Genomic DNA, 23,214 nt, shown 5'->3' with positions numbered 1-23,214 from the left:
TTGCGCTTAAAACAATACCAGACAAGATGAGCAGAGAGATAAATGGTTAATCAGTCCACTGCTAAGGAATGTGACAGTTTTATGATGTGTGTTATCTCTCCTTTAATGAAAACAAAGATCTGGTACCGTGTTAGCCAGTAGAGTAAATGTGATTGTTCCCAGCAAGAGAAACCAAGTAATCTTGTAGATATGATACCTTTTAATGGCTAACAAAAATACATGATGTAATAGCGAGCTTGCGAACCAACGCAGGGTTCTTCTTCAGGCTTATGGATTGGATCTGAAGAGGCATGGATATTTATACACACTTATAACATACATACTTCTGACAAGGCACAGATATGGATGTGATTGGTTGGCACTTAAAAGGAATTCTGCAACAGCAAACAAACTTTTTTTGTCTAGGCACTGATAGTGGAGTGAAAGTTTTATGGTCCCTAAATTACTGTTGGGGGGGGGGGGGGGGGTCGGCAGGCTAGAAATGCTACAAGAGGTACACTAACATTTTTAGCTAAACACTGATAAGGGAGTGAAAGTTTATGGTCCCTGAATTACTGTTGATGGGGGTCTTATCTGTGCAATAAATATCTCACACTTCCCATTCACGCATAAATACTGGGGAATAATTTAACCCAGTATTCAGCGTGTCAAAGGTTGTCATCAATTTATATTCCCAAATTATTCTGTGGTTTTGTGAAGGATGATTTCAAGTCACAAAACCACAGAAGAATTTGGGAATATAAAATTGATAACAACCTTTGACACGCTGAATACTGGGTTAAATTATTCCCCATGATTTATGCGTGAATGGGAAGTGTGAGATATTTATTGCACAGATAAGACCCCCAGCAACAGTAATTCAGGGACCATAAACTTTCACTCCCTTATCAGTGTTTAGCTAAAAATGTCAGTGTACCTCTTGTAGCATTTCTAGCCTGCCTGACCTCCCCCCCCCCCCACAGTAATTTAGGGACCATAAAACTTTCACTCCACTATCAGTGCCTAGACAAAAGTTTGTTTGCTGTTGCAGAATTCCTTTTAAGTGCCAACCAATCACATCCATATCTGTGCCTTGTCATAAGTGTGCATAAATATCCATGCCTCTTCAGATCCAATCCATTAAGCCTGAAGAAGAACCCTGCGTTGGTTCGCAAGCTCGCTATTATTACATCATGTATTTTTGTTAGCCATTAAACGGTATCATATCTACAAGATTACGTGGTTTCTCTTGCGGAGAACAATCACATCTCTCCTTTAGACCTGCACATAAGGGAGATGTAACAATACCTCTGCAGCGCCACCAATTGGATTGCAGCATTCCTTTAAATCAATGTATGAATTTTTATGAAGTTTTTTTTTAAATTTTTTTTTTAAACAATGATTGGGAAGAGAGAACACCAAGAAGACATTCCTCTTGACCTCCTTCAGACCTTTCATATTCTCCACTGATGCAAGAATCCCGCTCCAAGTTTTATTCCATTTTTGAAAGTATAAAAATGGCCATAAATTTATACTCACAAATGCTTCTGTGACGCTGCGACTTGAAGTTGCCCTTCAGTATAACAACTCTCATCTGCTCTATGCTGTGCCCATGACCACAAAAACGTTCTGCCACAGATAATTCCGTCTTTCCCTCTCCAATCGTGTGGTGATGAGATTTCATCCTGGCTCAGTTTTTGTCCTTTTATTTCCCGATATAAAGCCCCCCAACAGGTCATTCCCTGCACTGGATCAGGTACACAGCATTGAAGGTGGAACATGTGAATGTCCCTGGGATCTTATAGTCCTGCTATGTGTTGGGGATCCGTATCCTGTCCGCAGTCAGTATATGTGAGCAGGTCTTGGAGCTTCTAACATTACAGGGATAAGCTCCTTTTTGTGTGTCAGAGGGTAATGCACTCCTGATTATAAAGTTCCTCAGGTTTGGAGGTTTCCTGTAACACAGAAGCAGAGGGTCCAGGAACATGGTGGAGTTTTTCTTGCGGTTTTCCTCAGTACCTCTAGCTGTGAATTCTAGGTCACTACTAGTACATGATTAATTGTTTTCTTCCTGCTTAGTGTATTGGAGTAGTTGATTTCTGGGTATCCTGGTGGCTCTGGTGATGTGGGATTGTGTAAATGTTCCACTCTGTCTGTTGGGTTGGAACAAATTCAGTTATATCTGATGGCCTGGCCGTAGATGTTGGACTTGTTGATGTGCTTAGGATGTGAACTGTCAGGTTAAACTACTTGTACACAGAAATCAACTTTTTGGGCACCACCATAAAAATTTCAAACAACTCAATACAGACATCCCTATACCGAAAACTGATTGATCGACCCACAGACCTCAGATGGCACAGTTCCCACCCGTAACAGATCAAAAAGACCATCACATTTGCATTAAGTGCAAATCAGTCTCAAATTTCTGTGTGTGAACATATGTTTTTAGGTCAAGAGGGGTGTTGCCTCTGCATTTGTGTATATGTGTGTGTATAATGTATATATGATCCGAAAGCTTGCAATAACATTATGTAACATTACAAATATACTTGGTTTCCCTTACTGAGAACAATCACAATATGCAGGTTAAGCATTCTTGTCTGAGTGAGCCCCTATTCAAGGAAACTGGAAAGCTGGCTTAACTTTATGAAAAGCATCAGTGTTGGTTTCTGCACTTACTAGCAATACACATAAGGCCCTTTTACATGGGACGATTATTGTTAGTAGTTGTTTAACTATCCATGCTCTTCTGAGGTTTTGAACGATAGTTGTCCTGTGTAAATGCATACAGAGACTGATTTACTTAGCGAGAGCTACTGAGTTGTTCAGGTTTCAGCAAGCTTGAAAACCGAACGACCTGCCGGTCAGTATTGAACTACTGCTGCTTACAGTGAATGGAGGCTTTCGGGGGAAGAGAACGGTCTCCGGCCCACTCTGCCTTTATGGCGGCCGCGCTCTGAGCGATCCTTTGTAACAGCACCCCAGTGAGGATACACGAGGATGAGTGTCGGACATCGTGTGCCCCACAGCTCGTCCTGTGTAAAAGGGCCTTTAAGCAAGTGATCATCTTATCCAAACATCCCAATAGCCAAACCCAAGCAGATTTGCTACACTTAATGCTGACCCAAAAATCTAAAGCGCACAATTTCAATATGTTTGACAAAAGCAAGGCTTACTTAGCGTGTACTAAATGTTAAGTGAGTCAGTAATATAATTTGGGTCTCCAATTCCTCATTATTTTCAATATATTTCATTGCAGGCAGTGAATGGAGGTAATCTAGTGTCAACATTAAGGTCCTGAATATTTGCGGCCAATGCTAATACACAGTCATTCAAGTGTTCCAACATTTCTACCAATAGCCACGGAGCCATGTACATAATAAAGTATATTTACAGAAAACCATAACATGGGAATGGCATAGCACACAAAAAAATGCTTGAAATAATTTGGCTTATAAAATAGTGTTTTTTTTTCAAACCAGCACTCGTTTAGTTTCTTCGCATACGATGCAAAGCGCACTGTTGCATAAGATGTTCAGTGGTTCGGATAAAAAAGCAAACACACAAAACACACACAATAGTATCTCGAACTGTGCGTGGCACTTACCGGTAATACCATTACTTGTTGAAGGCATGTAGTAAAGTACTAGATAAAGAGCAATTTGCATAATGTCCCCAAATCATTGTGAGGTATTTGTAAGCAACATGATTTTAAAAGGCATTCAAAATGCCTGACAGCAAGCTAGAAGGAAAGCCAAAGGGAACCCAGAAGAGCAAAAACAAGATTCCTGGCATCTCCAAAATGTTCATAAGCTGGAGTGAAGGCTGTGGGGGACGTTGGAGGAATTAAATAGGAGAAGGGGACAATTGTATCATTAGAAATATTCCTAAATACACATTTACAAAATGTCCTGGGAAGAGGGCGATCACAGCATACAATGGGAATGCAGAGCGCTTGTATGTATGCGACGGGTCGCAGGGTTCTCCTATGACATTTCAGAAAGGCAGCATTGTTAGACTGTTCCCTCGGTGAGGTAGAACACTGGTTCTTCGGATAATGCATTACAATTTTATGCCCTCTTGCTGGCTAAGCTGTGACAAGGTTTTCTTAATCCGTAAAGCAGTAAGCCTCGCCGCCCCATTGGCGTACCAGCACTCTCGCATTATTTTGGCCATCACACGTAATGCCTGGTAAAGAAGAAAGAAATCCTTTAAGCAGGTCACCTAAACTGCAATGGAAAACACTAAAGAACGTATAAACGTATTAGATCGAAGACTTCTACAATTCAAGATGCCTTTTTATAACCTTAAAAAAAAAAACTCAACAGAAAAGCAGATAAAGGTCTGAAATATAGTAGAAAAAATAACTTTTATGCAGACGGCCCTTTCATATGGAATGATCATTCAAATAATCGCCAAATCATGCGAAGATAAACTATAATCACGCAGTGTAAACGTGGACAAGGATTGGAAGGGGACTATTAATTTGCTTATCCTTGCCATTTATTAGCATAACCATCATGATTTGTTTGCCAGTCATTGTTCACACACCCCTCCTAGACCTTTCCAGACTCTCCTGAAGGGGAAAAATGATGAAAAATGTAAATTATCTGCATGTAAAGGGACGCTTTTTGAAACCAAATTATTTGTTTGCTTGTTCCAATTGCTCCATGTAAGAGGACCTTAAAATGGGCGACAATTGATAAGTGCATCAACTGTCCAATCTCTTGCAGTTTTACACTGAATGATTATCGTTCATTTTCGCACAATTCAACAATAATTTGAATAATAAAAATTCAGTTTAAAAAGGGGACCGTGGGTCACAAAACACAAACCTCCCCCATATGGTCCATTAATGTATATTCAACATGAATTGGTGATGACAAACAAGGAAGGAGGAAGTTTTACCATTCCTGGGTTCAAAGGGAACAAGCTAGTGGCCCAATCTTGACTTCTACTGCCCCCCACAGGTACAGTCTAGCATATCCACTACTTAGCTCATATAAGGCCGCCTGCAGAGGGGCGGAAATTCCGCGGCAGGATTTCCCGCGGAATTTCCGCCCTTGGAAGCTGCCATAGGATTGCGTTAGCAAACACAATCCTAGGCAGACGGCCGCAGTTTGTCCGCGCGAAATCTCGCGCAGCAAACAAACTGTGGCATGTTTTATTTCTCAGAAACGTCACTGCCCGGCCACAGGCTCCGGTCTGCGCATGCGCCGGCTGCCATGCAAGCCAGCACATCAAACAGCCGGAGCCGGGGGCGAGTACGCGCTGCTCTCCGCAGGCGCTCGGGTAGGGTCCCGTGGCGAGAATCCTCGCAGCCGGATCTAACCTGCCCGTCTGCATGCGGCTTAAGAGGGGATGCTCTGGTGTATTTTGTGCATACATACTTCACAGCTCTGCCATCTGTTTGGAATGTTTGGTCTCAGTTTCTGTTCACAAACCACTTTTCTCATCTCCTCAACTGATGGATCCGATGGAACAAGGTCGTAGTAAGGCAGCTGATAATCCTCATGGATTCCTAGAATTATCAATACAATATACTCTGTTTGAATGCCATGACAACATAATGTTGGAAAAAATTCACCTAAACGTTAATGTTAATGGGGTTGTCTGGTTACAATTAACTTTTTAAAATAAAAAACAAAAAGGGTTAAAACAATAAAAACAAACATACTTACCTTACAGGGTTACAATCTCTCCAGAAGAGAGCCTGGGAACCAGAAATGGAGAGGAGTATGTCTGTATGTTAAGTCCTAATGCCGAGGCTACGGGAAGATATAGGTGCAGGAGATGAATGTGTGGAATCTCAAATAGGTAGAAATACAGGAAGGGAAAAATAACAAAATCCTATAGGCCACCAAAAATAACAGAAGAAACTGGAAACTTAATAAGACAAATAGAGGTGTCAAACTGCAATTAGTTAATTATGGGGGACTTTAATTATCCAGATACAATATGGGAAGCTAAGACCTGTGAATCTCAAAAGGGTGATAAGTAGAGATGAGTGAGCACCCAAATGCTCGGGTCCTCGTTATTAAAGTCGAGCTTTTCGTAAAGTTCGAGAGCTCTACTCCAGTAACGAACCGCATTGACTACAATGGGAGACTCGAGCATTTTTGTATGTGGGCCGCCGGGTCCTGAGCTTTTTTTTGGGGGGGGGCGGGGGGGGGGGGGGGGTCTGTCTCTGTCTCTCTGTCCCTCTGCCTCCCCCTCTCTCTTGAGTAAGCTAATACTCGAACGAGCATCAGGTTCCGCAGAGTATGTTCGCTCAACTCTAGTGATAAGTCCTTGAGAACAATTAAAGGCCTTAAAGCCCATTTACACTGAAAGATATTGCTCAAAATGATAGTTTGAGTGACAGTTTTGAGCGATCATCTTTGCATAACTATGTAGCGAATTAGCAACTTAAGAGTTAATGCAGGCAGAGAGGCATACCGCCATGATAGCTCTGAGAACAAAGTAGCTGTTTTGTATATGCAAACAGCTACATTGTTCTCAGAGCTTTCAGCTGGTGTCCCACTGAGAACTGCCAGCGGGATACCATCTGAAAGATTTCATCAGTGCGGAGAAAATCAGCGTGCGGCGCTGATAAGAGTCATCGGTGATTTCTAGCTTGCTAGAAATCACCGATGAATGAATAGTGCACGAACGGTGCACGATGGCCGCGCATTTAGACAGAACGACTATGTTTTGAGCGAATTGTGAGCGATAATCATAGTGCTTAAATGGGCCTTTACCCAACTTGCGCGGGAGCCAACTCGAGGGAGGGCCACTTCGTATTAACCAACAGACTGGACAAAATCACGGGGGTGCAGGTTGGGGGACGCTTGCGATATAGTGACCACAACATAGTTAATTTCCATCTGTTACTTAATATGAAGCCCATACATAATTGCTCAAAAGCAGTGAGGGGGCCAGAAAAATTCACCTGAGGGGTCAGGGAGCCCACAAAACCCTCCAGTTGAAAATATTTCAACCATGAACCAGTGCAAGGTCCACCCCTCTCCTGTGATCTCCGCTAACGGCCTCAGGCCCAAAGGAGTCATAACGTCCTAGAGGCGAAGGATTGGAGTGCTCGGTAGACCCAAGACAGGGGTCCTCGCATGGAGGCCTTGAACTGCAGATTCCCCCTCCCCTTTAAGCCTCGTGAGAAGGGCAAAACGCATTAAAGGTTTCTTTCCTCTCCATATGAACACCATGACCAAGGAGCGCAGTTTCTTTAGGTAGCTCAGGAGTTTTATTGGAATCGTCTGACAAAGATAGAGGAATCTGGGTAAAGAATCCATCTTAAAGGCATTGATCCTCCCACTCCAGAAGTGGAGTAGGGATTTCCATATATTGAGCCCTCTCTAAATTAGTGGCGAAAGGTATAAAGTTTAATTTAAACACCTGGGAGATATCCGCAGGTAGTTGTATGCCCAAGTATTTTATTGCAGAGTTTCTCCAGCGGTTGGAAACTGGGCCTCTAGATGTGACGCCTCAGCCTGCGACAACAAGACATTTTTATCCCCATATTTTTAAAGGCGTTCAATGTAGGGCCCTCAAAAACAATATCAGAGACCTGGGATGCAAGATTAGGGCGAGAACCTCCCAGGTAGTTTTCTCGGAAATACTACCTGCACCAAAAGCCACACTAGAAAGGCAGCAGGACCCTAGGGAGGTAAACAAGTGGCTCCGGAGTTGGTGTAAGAAGGAAGGGTTCGGGTTCCTGGAGAACTGGGCTGACTTTCCTGTCGGCTACAGGCTCTACCGTAGGGACGGGCTGCATCTTAATGGGGAGGGTGCAGCTGTGCTGGGGAAGAAGATAGCTAGAAGGCTGGAGGAGTGTTTAAACTAGGGACTGGGGGGGGGGGGGGGGAGGAAGCACAAAAAAGATAAACAGGGAGTTAGACAGTGGCAATAGCGACCTGGGTCCAAGTAATGAGTATGGGGGTCGAGCAGGGGGTGGGGTTAGTACAGGTAGAACCGACAGAACAGCCAATAGTACCATTAGTAGCAAAATGAATTTAAAGAACAAAAACAACCGTATAAATTGTATGGCTACGAATGCAAGAAGTCTGATCGGTAAAGTGGGTGAGCTTGAAACGAAAATAACTGATAAAAACTACGATATAGTTGGAATAACGGAAACATGGCTTGATGATAAGTGCGATTGGGCAGTGAATTAACAGGGTCACAATCTCTTCAGAAGAGACCGTGGGGAACAGAAAGGGGGAGGGTTGTGTTTGTACGTTAAATCGTACTTAATTCCGAGGCTACGGGACGATCTAGGGGCAGGAGATGAACATGTGGAATCTCTGTGGGTAGAAATACAGGGAGAAAAAAAAAAACAACAAAATAACGATAGGGGTTTTCTATAGGCCACCATAAGCAACAGAAGAAACTGAAATATTATTAAGGAAGATAGAAAAGGTGTTAGACCACAATGAAGTAATTTTTATGGGGGACTTTAATTATCCAGCTATAATATGGGAAAACGAAAACTGTAAATCTCACAAGGGTGATAAGTTCTTGAGAACAATTAGTTACCTTACCCAACTTGTGCAGGAACCAACTAGAGGCAGGGCAACTCTGGACTTAGTACTAACAAACCGGACCGAATAATGGGGATGCAGGTTAAGAAGCACTTGGGAAATAGTGACCGCAATATAATTAATTTCCAGCTGTCATTTAATAAGAAACCTTATCAGGGAGCGACAAAACATTAGTAAAGCAAAATTTGATCAGCTCAGAACAACTATCGGTAACATTAATTGGGACAACATCCTCAAAAATATCAGTACAGACAACAAATGGGATAAGTTTAAAAACATACTAATTACTTCATGAAAGCAGTTCATACCCTTTATAAAAAAAAAAGAAAAAAAAAAAAAAGAACCTCAAGTAGAAGGAAATCAATGTGGCTCGACAAGACTGTAAGGGGGGCAATAAACGGAAAAAAAAGCGTTTAAACTACTAAAACAAGAAGGCAGCGAAGAAGTGCTAAAATCTTACAGGGAAAAAAACAAAATATGTAAAGGTAAGATCAAGATTGCTAAGGAGGAGGCAGAAAGACTGATCGCCAAAGAGAGCAAAAACAACCCTAAACTATTCTTTAACGGATTTGCACTGAGAGCGCTGGCCCTTTAACGAAAAATGCAGGAGAAATCATAGAAGACGATGGGGATGGGAGAGGCAAATCTATTAAATGGTTTCTTTTCAAGTGTATTCATGAATGAAAAGGAAATTTCACATGAGATGCAGGGGAATAAAAGGAACCTAACATACCTAACACAGGCGGAAGTGCAGAGCCGATTAAAGAGGATTAAAATCGATAAATCGCCGGGCCCAGATGGAATACAGCTAAGGGTTCTAAAGGAACTAAGTGATGTGATAGCTAGACCGCTATTTCTTAGATTTATGGACACTATCTAGACTGGGGTTGTAGCATTGGATCGGCGCATTGCCAGTGTGGTTCAAATTTACAAAAAGGGGTTGAGACGCCATCCTAGAATACCTCAAGGAGAACAACGGAATAACTCCTCACCAGCATGGGTTCATGAGGGGGCGATCATGTTAGACCAATTTGATCAGCTTCTACGATAAAGTAAGCTCTAAGCTGGACCTGGGAGAGTCTATTGATCTCGTATAATTTGATTTCTCTAAACCATCTGACACCGTGCCGCATAAGAAGCTGATATATAAAATGAGGCAGCTTGGACTGGGTGAAAACGTGTGTATTCGAGTAAAGAACTGGCAAAGAGAAAGGAAGCAGAAGGTGGTAATAAATGGTTCGTAATCAGATTGGACCACAGTCGCTAGTGGGGTGCCACAGGGTTTAGTACTAGGCCCCATTCTGTTCAATATATTTATCAATGACCTGATATAGGGACTGCACAGTAAAGTATCAATATTTGCAGATGATACAAAATTATATGAGACAATTAATACAACGGAGGACAATGTACGGCTGCAAAAGGACCTAGATAAGCTGGGGGCTTGGGTAGAAAAATGGCAAATGAAGTCCAATGCGGATAAATGCAAGGTTATGCACATGGGCAGGAGAAACAGATGTCACCAATACACACTAAATGGGGTGCTGCTAGGGAAAAGTGAGATGGAAAAAGACCTGGGATTACAAGTGGAATGTAGACTAAACTGGAGTAACCAATGCCAGTCAGCTGCTGCAAAGGCAAATAAAGTCTTGGGGTGCATTAAAAGAGGTATAGGGGCAAAGGATGAGAACATTATTCTACCGCTATATAAGGCACTTGTCAGGCCCCACATGATATACTGTGTACAGTTCTGGACACCGGTGCTCAGGAAGGATGTTGCAGTGCTTGAGGGGGTTCAAAGAAGGGCACCTAAATTAATAAATGGAATGAGAGGACTGGAATACCCAGAGAGGCTATCAAAATTGTGATCAAATAGCTATGTATAAATACATGAGGGAACAATACAAGGATCTCTTCCATGATCGGTTTATACCGAGGACTGTGATGGTAACAAGAGGGCTTCCGCTACTTCTAGAAGAAAGCAGGTTTTATCCCCAACAAGGAAGGGGGTTCTTTACTGTAAGAGCAGTGAGACTGTCGAACTCTCTGCCCGAGGATGTGGTGATGGCAAAATCAATGGAGGAGTTTAAGAGGGGACTAGACGTCTTTCTCGAGCGAAAAGATACTAAAGGACATCAGGTAACCAGCGGGGTTGTTGTTCCGGGTCTTACATTTATGTAGGAACAATAAAAGGTTGATCCAGGAATTATTCTGCCATTACGGAGTCGGGAAGGAATCCCCCCCCCCCTCCCGAATGGGCTAATTGGCTTCTGCCGCTTGATTTTTTTTTTTGCCTTCCTCTGGATCAACAAGGGGTTGAAACAGGCTGAGCTGGATGGACATTCTCTTCATTCAGCCTAACATAATAGGTTACTATGGTAAACCTCACTATTATACAAATCCTCGAGGTTTTGGAACTCTCCGACGTGTGGTCCTTGTGTACACCCAGACTTGGACCTCAGAAGTAGAGCAGCATCTAAGCAGTACTAGCTCGAGTCCGCATTCCAAGTTTGTAGACACCATGAGGTGCCAAAACATAACCTCCCCTCAGATAGACCCCATGCTGGAAATCAACTGGGAGTTTTTTTTTGTATAATAACGAGTATGGAAATGCCCCATAAGTGCAGGACATATGGCAGGACTCAGATCCCCCTGACATGCCATTACAGGGAAAATCCCTTCAAAAGGGACTTCATTTTAGGAATTATACCCCCTCAAGGAATTCATCAAAGGGTGCAGTGAACGTTTTGACCCCACAGGAGCTTGTAATTCTTCATTTTCACTGTCCATTGTTAACAAAATTTACCAATTTTTCCAACATGTTGATTTAGCTCAATGCGTTTTATTTTCATTACTGGCAATAGGAGAAAGTGTGCCAATTGATTTGCTACCCACTTTCTCCTACATCTTCATAGAGCTGAGACTTTCAGTCAGACCTGCGGAGAACTTCCCAACGGGACTCCTATTTGGAAACTTGCCCCCTCTGTATATTAATCTACTCGTGGAAGTAGTAGTACTTTTGAGAACATCAGCTCAGTCATAGTTGTAGAGGTTTCATCTGTATGACATTCATTTTGCGGCATAAAGGACTTGGTCAGTATTACGGCAACACCAAATGTGACTTTTCAGAAAGCCATAACTTTTCTATTTTTTGTCTACAGAGCTTGGAGCTCGTTTTTTGCAAGATAAGCTTATGTTTTCACGGGTACAATTTTGGGGGTTATAGATCACTTTTTAATGGTTTATCACATGTTTTGGGAGCAAAGGCATACAAAACAGCAACTCATACATTTTACAGGTTTTTTTTTTTTAAACACATTTTTTGTATGGCCAAATTAAGAGTGATTTTTTTAATCGCTTTTCTTTCTTACTACATTTATTTGTCCAACAAGGGGATTTGAACATGTCATTTGATTGCTTCAGTTATACACTGCACTACTTATGTAGTGCAATGCATTAGGTCTGTCAAATTTCTCAATGACAGATTGGCATTTTAGACCCTGCCTTTAGTCAAGTTTAATAGGACAACATACACAACAAGCCTGGAGGGCCCCCGTTAAGCCTCCAGCTTCCATGCTATCCTGGGATTGCATGTGAGGGAGCAGATGCGTTGATGGAGGAACATAATCCAGTTCAAGAAATCTGGACTTACCGCCTACTGAACAACGCCGGGCGATTTCCCAGAAGACTAATCCCATTGCATAGATATCAGCTCGCTTGAAGGACTCGAAATGTTTCATATTTATAGAATCATCCAGAACCTCTGGTGCCATGTACCTGTAATACGAAGAGCAGTTACAACTGGTTGGGATCTACTACCTGGAGCATTTAACAACTGATAAGTTCAGGTTAGTTACTGCATTCCTAAAGGGCTTTCCCAACAACTTAAAATTGCTTCATAGCCTCTTCATCCTTCCTGGTGGCTGCTGACCAGGACATGTGACTGCTGCAGCCAATCACTGAACACAGCAGTGACCTTTTATAGCCAGTTATTGGCTGCAGCAGTCGCATGTCCTGGTCAGCAACCACTAGGAAGTATGGAGAGGTGATGACGCAATTTTAAGTTGTGGGGAAATCCCTTTAAAAAGGCACATAGTTATGGATTTAAATCCAACTATAAACCTCAAAATAAAGAGACAGATATTAAATGGGATTTTCTAAAATAATCTTAAACATCAATCGTCAGATATGCATGCCTTTTGGAAAAAAAATAAGTCAGAAACAGAAAACCATTGTGAATAAAATGTAAATAAAAACATAAAGGGGGCAATAACAAAAAATCATTATTTGTATTCGTTATCCTACTTAGATTTTCTGCCAGTTCTAACTGTACTAACCACACCCTCGCTCCACCTCCATTCCTCAGTTCCAAGATCTCTGTCTACATGGTTTCCCCCTATCCTTGTGATTGCCCTCCCCCAGTACCTAGTGTAAACACTACTCCGACCTTCAAGCCATCTACTCCCCCAGCACAGCTGCACCCTCCCACACTGAGATGCAGCCCGGCACATCCATAAGAACCCATACTATAAAATAATATTTATCTAGCATAATAAATTCCACAGAGAAAAAAAATAAAATAAAATAAAAAGCTAAAATAGGCATTTTCTGTTCATCTCACTTCTGCACAACAGGGGTACCGATAAAAACTAAAGTTGCACTGCAAAAATCAAGCCCATATACAGCTCTGTGGACAAAGCTAGTAATGCTCTTGTCCTGGATTGTGGCGTCACATAGTTTTATATAGAAGGTTTATATTGTGCAAGAATAGTAAAAAAAACCCTTTATAAATTTTGTGTTAAGTTCGTACTACCCACTGAAGAGAGGCAACATAATATCTATACCTCACTGCGAACACTGAAAAAAGAAGTCCCAAAAACAGTGGTGAAAGATTTTTCCCCCCATTGCCCTGTATTTAATTATTAAAAGAAACTGGTTCCTGTAAAAACTAGAACTCGTCCCGCTAAGTACAAAGTGTCATTAGTGTTGCATTACCAAAAAATAAGAACGTTATGACCGCTGGAATATAGAAGGGCAAAGGACTGGGTCTTCAGGCTAATATTAGTGGCAGAATTACCCATTACCGGTGTCATGTAACTGTTTGTTGTTTGTGTGAATGGTTAAAAACTTTGCTTGCTACTGATATGAAGAAGACATATTAAACTTTCAGTCTGGGCTGGGCTGTTATGCATAGACATTTGACGCCTCACCTGTAGCGACCTGCATTAATTTTAATGAAAGGGTTTGTTTAGTTACTGGACAACCCCACTTCAATAGGATCCCCTGTATTAAAATAATGCAGCATCGCTGCTCACATCCTGAGTGTCACGATGCCCGGAGTTCAGGAGTATGATACTGCAGCCTCTCATTGGCTGCATCGGTCACCTGAGCTTCTGTGACATCTGTCACAACAATCACCGGGACCATAGCGGAGCTGCAGCTGTGGAGGGGCACGTATAGTTCATTTTATTATTAATACACTGATACTTTGGGTTAAGAGTGCCTCAGTTTACAAGCCTTTTAACTTGAGCAGGCTCTCTCCCGAATTATTGCTCTGATTTGGGAGCAAAAACGTGGGTTAAGAGCCTTGTTCTCAATGGGGCCGCCATTCCCATTGAAATCAGTGGGAGAGCTTCACGATCCGGAATGGATTAATGGCTTTTCCATTCATTTCAATGGGAAAAATTGATTTGACTTACAAGCGTTTTGGGTTAAGATCTCTGTTACGGAACAAATTAAACTCTTAACCCAAGGCACCACTGTAGTTTGCTCCAGCGTTTCAGCTAGTCGAGCGGCGGCTTGTCGCTTGCAGTAATTTTCGAGTTGGGCGTTAGTTTGCTCAGGCGCTGCAGCTACTCGAGCGGCTGCTACTTAAGCGCGGCTGTTGTCCTTCTGCCCAACAGGTCCTTCACTTGCTTGGCATCTTATCTAAGACACAAAATCGGTTTGTTTCGTATACAAATTCCCAGTTCTGGTCCGATTTGAGTAAAATTTGACTCTTCTAGTGAGAATCACTTGTTGGAAATAACCAGGAATACTAAATCGAGTGCGTAGAATCCATTGGTGAAAGCAAATTTGGGGGTTGCTGCATTAATTTTCAAGCACAGACAAAAAATGTAAATAAGGTTGCCAAGACAACAAAATTTCTGAATTCTTTAGCTTATTAAGCAAATTATTTAGCTTATAACCTTCTCCAAGTCGAGATTATACTGTGAGCAAGACTTCATGTCAATTGGTCATTGCACGATGCTCAAAAAACAAGCAAACCCTGATAAAAATATATAGAAGGGGCTAAAAATGCAGTTCTCTGCTGAATTTATACGAGGCCAGTTCAAAATCTACAATGAAAATTTGATATGACTGGATGGGTTTTTCCAAATGTAATATGACTGGAGGGGGAGGTGGGTGTCTGGGGCTGCAGGTTTCATAATATATAGTTGATTCTTTTTTTTTGCTGACTGTACCTTACAAGTGTAGACGCCAGCACTACCATGTGCCTCTAACTAGAAGCGCTAGCTGCTGGGAGCTATACGAGTCAGATTCTATCTGGGGCTACTACCAATTTAATTCCACTGCTCCCTCTAGAGCGGCCGCCCATAGCAACACTGCTCCCTCTAGAGCGGCGACCGCCCATAGCAACACTGCTCCCTCTAGAGCGGCGGCCGCCCATAGCAACACTGCTCCCTCCAGAGCGGCGGCCGCCCATAGCAACACTGCTCCCTCCAGAGCGGCGGCCGCCCATAGCAACACTGCTCCCTCCAGAGCGGCGGCCGCCCATAGCAACACTGCTCCCTCCAGAGCGGCCTCCCATAGCAACACTGCTCCCTCCAGAGCGGCCGCCCATAGCAACACTGCTCCCTCCAGAGCGGCCGCCCATAGCAACACTGCTCCCTCTAGCGCCGCCGCCCATAGCAACACTGCTCCCTCTAGCGCCGCCGCCCATAGCAACACTGCTCCCTCTAGCGCCGCCGCCCATAGCAACACTGCTCCCTCTAGAGCCGCCGCCCATAGCAACACTGCTCCCTCCAGAGCGGCCGCCCATAGCAACACTGCTCCCTCTAGCGCCGCCGCCCATAGCAACACTGCTCCTTCTAGCGCCGCCGCCCATAGCAACACTGCTCCCTCTAGCGCCGCCGCCCATAGCAACACTGCTCCCTCTAGAGCCGCCGCCCATAGCAACACTGCTCCCTCTAGAGCCGCCGCCCATAGCAACACTGCTCCCTCTAGAGCCGCCGCCCATAGCAACACTGCTCCCTCTAGAGCCGCCGCCCATAGCAACACTGCTCCCTCTAGAGCCGCCGCCCATAGCAACACTGCTCCCTCTAGAGCCGCCGCCCATAGCAACACTGCTCCCTCTAGAGCCGCCGCCCATAGCAACACTGCTCCCTCTAGAGCCGCCGCCCATAGCAACACTGCTCCCTCTAGAGCCGCCGCCCATAGCAACACTGCTCCCTCTAGAGCCGCCGCCCATAGCAACACTGCTCCCTCTAGAGCCGCCGCCCATAGCAACACTGCTCCCTCTAGAGCCGCCGCCCATAGCAACACTGCTCCCTCTAGAGCCGCCGCCCATAGCAACACTGCTCCCTCTAGAGCCGCCGCCCATAGCAACACTGCTCCCTCTACAGATCCTGACTGGTGAAGTGAAAGGGTGAAGATTGGGGTTCCTCGTGTGTCACTTCTGGATGTGGCAGAATCCACTGATCCTGATAAGAGCGATTAAACAATTTTTTTTTCGGAACCATATTGTGAAATGTCAGGGTATAAATGTAAATTCTCCAGCGTCACAAGCCTAACCCAGGAAAAAGTACAATGCTAGTAGCCCATGTCAGGACTTAAAAGGTATTTATGCCTTAACTATTGGACTGATCACTAAAGGGCTGGCTGCTGGGACCCCCCACCGCCATGTGAATGGAGCAGTGGTGTGCGGCCATCCCTCCATTCACTTTCCAGTTCCTTAGACTGTGTTCATAGAATCTTTCAGCAGGCGTTTTGTCCAGATTTGGATAGAACTCACATGGAAAAAGAAGCTATTCACTGAATGAGTTAATTCACGTGAACACTCGGAACAACAGAAAATATAGGTGAATATAGCAGTCATAATTAGTGTCACTCAGGTGAAGTCATCATTCACTATTTCAGTCTTGTCGAAACGGCGCTGACCGCCACTGCAACACCTCCTGACCAGGAAGGTGAGGGGGCACAGGGCTGACTTATCAGTGAAGTTTCAGCGAACTAAAAAAAAAAAAAAAAAAAAAAAAAGAGGTCTAATCCTCGATGACCTCGTTTAAGGCCTCATGCCCACGGCTGTGACAGACTCCGCCAGCGAATATCGCAGCAGAGTCAGTAACAGTGACCCCCAAAACTTCCATACTTACCATTCCGGATTTGCCGTATGCGGCCCACATGCTCAGTACAATGCATAACACGCCGTCCGTATCAGATGACACGGCCGGCGGGGACGCGTATTCACGTGATACTTCCGCTGTTCTACAGCAGAAGTATAGCACGACGGACGGCTTCCATTGACTACAACGGAAGCCAGCCGCGCGTATTCCAGCTGCATTTAGAACATGCTGCGGTTTATTTCACGCTGCGGAATTTCGCAGCGTGAACCTTGAGCTATTAGGTTCAATAGAACCTAATAGCTGCGGACAACGCGGCAGAAATCCGGCCGTGGGCATTAGCCTTAAAGAGGTTACCCCCAAAATCAGAAATTACTTTGCATTTATATACAAATGTCTGTTTTAAAAAGATATTTGAATTGTAAATTTACAAGGAAAACCAACAGACACCGACCTGTGAATGCATACCAAAACAACAATGTATACTTTTATATTGCAGTGTACTCTGCCTGTGCTGTCAGTCTATCATTCCCTGTTGGAGGCATAAAGGCCTTCAGGCTTACACTGTAATAGAAGTGCGATAATGTCAAGCCTAGAGGCTTTCACTGGGAATCTGGCTGCCATAACAACAACTTGGCTACCCATAATCAAAATGTGGCCAATGAAGTGACAGAGGGAACCTTTTCCCTCTGTCTCACCGAATTATATGCTGTGGTTATCATTGACTGCAGCATCTAAGAGGTTAACCGGTTATCATCAATTGCATTTACTGCAGTCAGTTGTCAACTGCACAGGAAGCAGCAAGTGCATGATCTTGTCCCACTTGTTTATAGAAATGCTTATTCATCTTGCTAGCCGAGTAATTCAATAATCCTGAATAAAATCCTAGGATAGAAGGAAGGGGCAGCAGGTGCCTGCAGCGGGAAGGAAGGGGCAGCAGGTGCCTGCAGCGGGAAGGAAGGGGCAGCAGGTGCCTGCAGTGGGAAGGAAGGGGCAGCAGATGCCTGCAGCAACGTGTTCTGAGCCCCTCACAGCTCTGTGTAGGCCAATGTAACAGTATATACCGTGCGCTCAGGACAAGGAGTCATCACACTGCTTACAATAGGATTTCTTACAAATACAGTGGTGCCTTGACATAAGAGTTTACATTCCAAGACTGAGCTCGTAAGCCAAAAAACATTTATGTCAAAGCACTTTTCCCCACTGAAATGCCATTAATGTATTCCAATGCATTTCAATGGGGAAACTAAAGGTTAAAAAAAACAAAAACAAAAACGCAATACTCACCTACCGCTGGCGTTCCCCGATCTGCGTCGCTGCCTCAGGCTGACGCTCCCTCCTCCACGCCAACAGAGCATTGCTTTCTGGATGCGGGGGCTTGAATTCTCCACCTCCAGCAAGCCAAACTCTGATTGGTTAATTCAGTGCCGCGTCAGCCAATGAAACTTGGCGCTGGGTTAACCAATCACAGCCATTCAATTACATCATTGAATAGCTGTGATTGGTTAACCCAGCGCCGTCTTTCAATGGCTGACGCAGCGCTGAGTTAACCAATCAGAGCTTAGCTTGCTGGAGGGAGGGCATTCAAGGTCAGCACCCAGAAAGCAATGCTCTGCGTCAACGTGGAGGAGGGAGCAACAGCCTGCAGCAGCACCACAGACCATCGCGAGGACGAAATGCTGGTGACAGGTGAGTATAGTCTCTCCCCCCGGCCCCCCCCCCCCCCCGAGCCTCAGCTTGCGAGTTTTTTGACTTGCAAGCAGGCTCGTACCCAGAGTTTTTGCTCATAAATCAGAGCAGAAATTCGGGAGACAGCCTGCTCGCAAGTCAAAAAACTTGCAAGCTAAGGCACTTGCATCCTGAGGAATCACTGTACACACATTTCCTATGACAGTGACTGTAAACAGTAGAACCATCAAGTGGTTAACCCTGTTGTCAATGAAGACACCAACTTCTGTTACCAAACATTGCCTAAAAAAAGATTACCTTTTAGTCCCGACTCTGTGATTTGGTGCAATATCAATTGTATCTGTGGCTGAATCATGACGCACGGCCAATCCAAGGTCTGCAATGCAGCAAGTCCCATTTTTCTTAACCAGTATATTTTTGGATTTAAGGTCTCTGTGAGCAATCGCTGGTTTTCCTATTAATAAGAATAAAAGGTACAATTAAGATCACAGCAGCTCAGGTAATTGCACAATGAGGGGCGCCGTTTTAAATTGAATTGTATATTTCAGGGGTCCCCAACTCCAGTCCTCAGGGACCACCAAGTCATGTTTTCAGGATATCCTATGCTAAGAACACCTGTGGTAATATCTGAGGACTGACAATAATTACATCACCTGGAAATCCTGAAGACCTGATCTGTTGGGGTTCCCTGAGGACTGGAGTTTGGGAACACTGGTATATTTGACGGGCAGCCAGTGCTGTGACTGGCACAGGGCAGAGGCTTCCGAGTAGCGGCTGGACAGGAAGATGAGCGTGGCTGCCGCATTCAGGATGGATTGGAGGGGGAAGAATCTGGTGCAGGGGAGGCCGATCAGCAGCGAGTTGTAATAATCTAACAGAAAGTATATATATATATATATATTATATATTTATGTGTATTTTTTTTCCCCTATATGGGAGGACACCGTTATATAAGGGGGCATTCTACATGGCGGGAACACTTACTATATAAGGAAGCACTGAAAGGCGGCATAATTTTATATGAAGGTTATCAGGTAGGCATTATTCTATAAGAGAGACATTATTATAAAAGGATCTGTATGTGTGTTTTTCATTTTTCTTGCTTAGATGTAGGACTTTTGCATTTCTCCTTGTTAAATACCATTCTGTCAGTCGCCACCCATTGTTCAAGCTTTTCTAGATCTTTTTGAATATTCTTCTTCCCTATTGTTAGCTATCCCTCCTAGCTTTTTGTGTAGTCAACAAATTTGACAGTTACCCATCAATTCCCTCCTCGAAATCATTTGTGGACCACAACAGAGCCTTGTGGTACCCCACTTTATGACCACTCTTTCAATACGATCACTCAGCCAGTTGTGAATCCACCTAACAGTTGCCTTGTCAATCCCATGTTTGGTCATTTTCTCAATAAGTATGGTGTGAGACACTTTATCAAATGCTTTACTAAGGTCAAGATAAACTATATCCACCGCATTTCCCTGAGCAACCCAGTCAGTGATTCTGTTATAGAAGGAAATTAGATTAGTCTGGCATGACTTGTTTATTACAAACCCATGCTGGCTCTGGTTAATAACTCCATTTTTATCCAAGTACTTGCATACATGCTGTTTAATAATTTGCTCAAAGATCTTTCCCGGCATAGAAGTCAGGCTCACAGGCCTGTAGTTTCCTGTATTCATCTTCATCCCTTTTTTGAACATAGGGACAACATTTGCCCTTTTCCAATCTTTTGGGACTTCTGTTCTTCAGGAATTTTCAAAGATTATGACGGATGACTTAGCAATTACCTTTAACTCCTTCCCGCTCCTGGACGTACCTGGTACGTCATGGCAGCCTGGTACTTCCCGCAACATGACGTACCTGGTACGTCCTGGAGATAGCACGGGATCACATGTGATCCCGCGCTATCCCGCAGCGGGAGCCGGCTGTCAGTCACAGCCGGCGTCCCGCTCCAACAGCGGGGGGACATCGGAGATGCGCCCGCCGCTGTTAACCCCTTCCCTGCCGCGATCTAAGTAGATCGCGGCAGGGAAAGAGTTCACAGAGGGATCGCGATCCCTGTGTGTCTCCGGCCGGAACTCGCGATGTTATCGCGAGAGCCCGGTCTGTCACCATGGCAACAGGACGCCAGACACTGGCGTCCTGTATTGCCTGTGCCTATAATCGCTGTACAAGCGATAAGGCATGGCAGAGCAGTAGCTCTGCCATGCCTTATGACAGAGATCATAGGCACAGTGATGTAAGTCCCTCAGAGGGACTCAAATAGTATAAAAAAAAAAGAAAAGGTGTAAAAAAAAGAAAAATGTAAAAAAAAAAAAATGTAAAAAACCCCTTTTTTATGCTTTTTCTAATATTAAGCATAAAAAAAGGGAAAAAAAACTAAAACCCCACATATTGGGTATTGACGCGTCCGTAACGATGTGTACAAAAAGTTGAACACGCTTTTTATTTTGTACGACAAAAAGCGTAAAAAAAAACGCTAAAAAACAGAGGCAAAATGCTAATTTTTAGCATTTTGCCTCACAAAAAATGCAATAAAAGTGATCAAAAAAGCCGTACATTTCCCAAAATGGTACCAATAAAAACTACAGCTCGTCTCGCAAAAAATAAGCCCTTAAAGAGCTCCGTACATAGAAAAATAAAAAAGTTACAGGACTTTGAATGCAGCTATAGAGAAAAAAAAAAGATTTCCAAAAAAAGGGGGTTTTATTGCAAAAAAGTGTAAAAACCTAAAAAAAATATAACAATTTTGGTATCGTTGTTACCGTACCGACCCGCAGAAAAAATTTAGTGTGTCATTTATGCTGCATGATTAACGCTGTAAAAAAAAAATAAAAATCTATGGCAGAATTGATGCGTTTTCTCTCCCTGTTATCATTAAAAAAAAAAATAAATAAATAAATGTACGATATTGTCTATATACCCAAAAGTGGCACCGATAAAAACTACAGATCGCCACGCAAAAAACAAGCCCTTACACGGCCGCGTCCACGGAAAAATAAAAAAGTTATGGCTTTTGAAAAATGGAGATGGAAAAATACCAAAAAATCGCTTGGTCCTCAACGCCAAAATAGGCCGTGTCATTAAGGGGTTAATATCCTAGGATGTAATTTATCCAGACCTTGAGACTTGAATTCATTTAAGTTAGCTATGTGTTCCCTCACTATCGCTCTGCTTATAGATAGCCTGCATTCTTTTATTTCCCCAATAGCACAGGGAAGATCAGTTGATGTTCCATCTATTTTCTAAGAGAAAACAGATACAAAATAGGAATTTAAAAGTTCGGCCTTCTCAACATCCTTTTTAACAAATTCACCATTTTCATCTTATAGCATCTTTGACTTTTCTTTTGCTTTTGACAAACCCTTAAAAATCCTTTTTTATTGCTTTTGGCCTCTGTTGCAAGCATCAATTCATTATCAGCTTTAGCTTTTCTGACACTTGCCCTACCGTTTCTGCAGACCACATTATATTCTTCTTGTCATATTTCTCCCCCCCCCCCCCCCCCCTCCATTTGATAAACATACTTTTCTTTGTTTTTAACATCTGGCCAAGTTCTGCGTTCATCCATCCTGGTCTCTTTAAGTCTCTTTAAATGCTTCCCATTCTTCCTTCTTTTAGAGATTGTTACGATTGTTCTTTGAGAATCTCATTTCGCAATATTTCCCAACCTTCTTGGACATTTCTGTCCTTAAGAACATCTGGCCATTGGATTCTTCCTACCCTCTTTCTGAGTTCATTAAAATCTGTCTTTCTGAAATCCCAACTTGAGGTCTGAGTTTTCTCAGGTCTTCCTCTTTTTATCCAAAATTCAAAGATAGCATAATTACTACTTCCTAAGGTCCCAGCCACTCTTACTTCCTCAACCATTTCCTCAGAAGTTGTGGTTGAGAGAGTTCATCATAAAGCTCTTCCAAACCCAATGAGTACGTTGCCAGCATTTGAGGGGCTGGGGTGTATAAAGAGTGTGAGACTCAATTAAATCTGTCCTTGGGTATGTGGTGTGGTCTGAACCCTTATTATCAGCATTACAGGCCAGTAAATTTATTACTCCACAAGTTACGTGAGGCTGAATGCTTATCACTCTTATTCCCTCTGCATAGCAGAGAGCACAGAACCCCAGCTTTCTATGTAAGATCGGGAGACTGTCAGATGCAGCAGAGAGCACAGAACCCCAGCTTTTTATGTAAGATCGGGGAACGGTCAGATGCAGCAGAGACCACAGAACCCCAGCTTTCTATGTAAGATCGGGGGACTGTCAGATGCAGAGAGCACAGAATTGCCAGCTTTCTATGTAAGGTCGGGGCACTGTCAGATGCAGAGAGCACAGACTTGCCAGCTTTCTATGCAAGATCGGGGGACTGTCAGATGCAGCAGAGAGCACAGAACCCACACAAGCTTTCTATGTAAGATCGGGGGACTGTCAGATGCAGCAGAGAGCACAGAACCCACACAAGCTTTCTATGTAAGATCGGGGGACTGTCAGATGCAGCAGAGAGCACAGAACCCCAGCTTTCTATGTAAGATCGGGGCACTGTCAGACGCAGCAGAGAGTACAGAACCCCAGCTTTCTATGTAAGATCGGGGAACGGTCAGATGCAGCAGAGAGCACAGAACCCCAGCTTTCTATGTAAGATCGGGGGGACTGTCAGATGCAGCAGAGA

The 23,214-nt window shown here is 43.7% G+C and overlaps 1 protein-coding gene across 1 annotated transcript in view; it reads right to left on the bottom strand.

The window, feature by feature from the left end:
- Positions 1 to 3,350: 3,350 nt before the first annotated feature.
- The window catches only part of TGFBR1 (transforming growth factor beta receptor 1), a 64,140-nt gene continuing 44,276 nt past the window's right edge, over positions 3,351 to 23,214 (bottom strand). Inside the window, exons 6-9 of the mRNA XM_066579141.1 lie at positions 18,848 to 19,004; positions 12,172 to 12,296; positions 5,373 to 5,503; positions 3,351 to 4,170 (exon numbers count right to left, since the gene is read on the bottom strand). Of these exons, the coding sequence (XP_066435238.1) occupies positions 4,045 to 4,170; positions 5,373 to 5,503; positions 12,172 to 12,296; positions 18,848 to 19,004 (539 nt within the window). The 3' untranslated portion in view covers positions 3,351 to 4,044. The remainder of the gene's footprint in view (positions 4,171 to 5,372; positions 5,504 to 12,171; positions 12,297 to 18,847; positions 19,005 to 23,214) is intronic.

Source organism: Eleutherodactylus coqui, chromosome 9 (genome assembly GCF_035609145.1).
Source record: "Eleutherodactylus coqui strain aEleCoq1 chromosome 9, aEleCoq1.hap1, whole genome shotgun sequence".
Lineage (NCBI taxonomy): Eukaryota > Metazoa > Chordata > Amphibia > Anura > Eleutherodactylidae > Eleutherodactylus > Eleutherodactylus coqui.
Note: the sequence above shows the minus strand (reverse complement) of the source record. Positions and strands in the feature narration are given on the sequence as shown.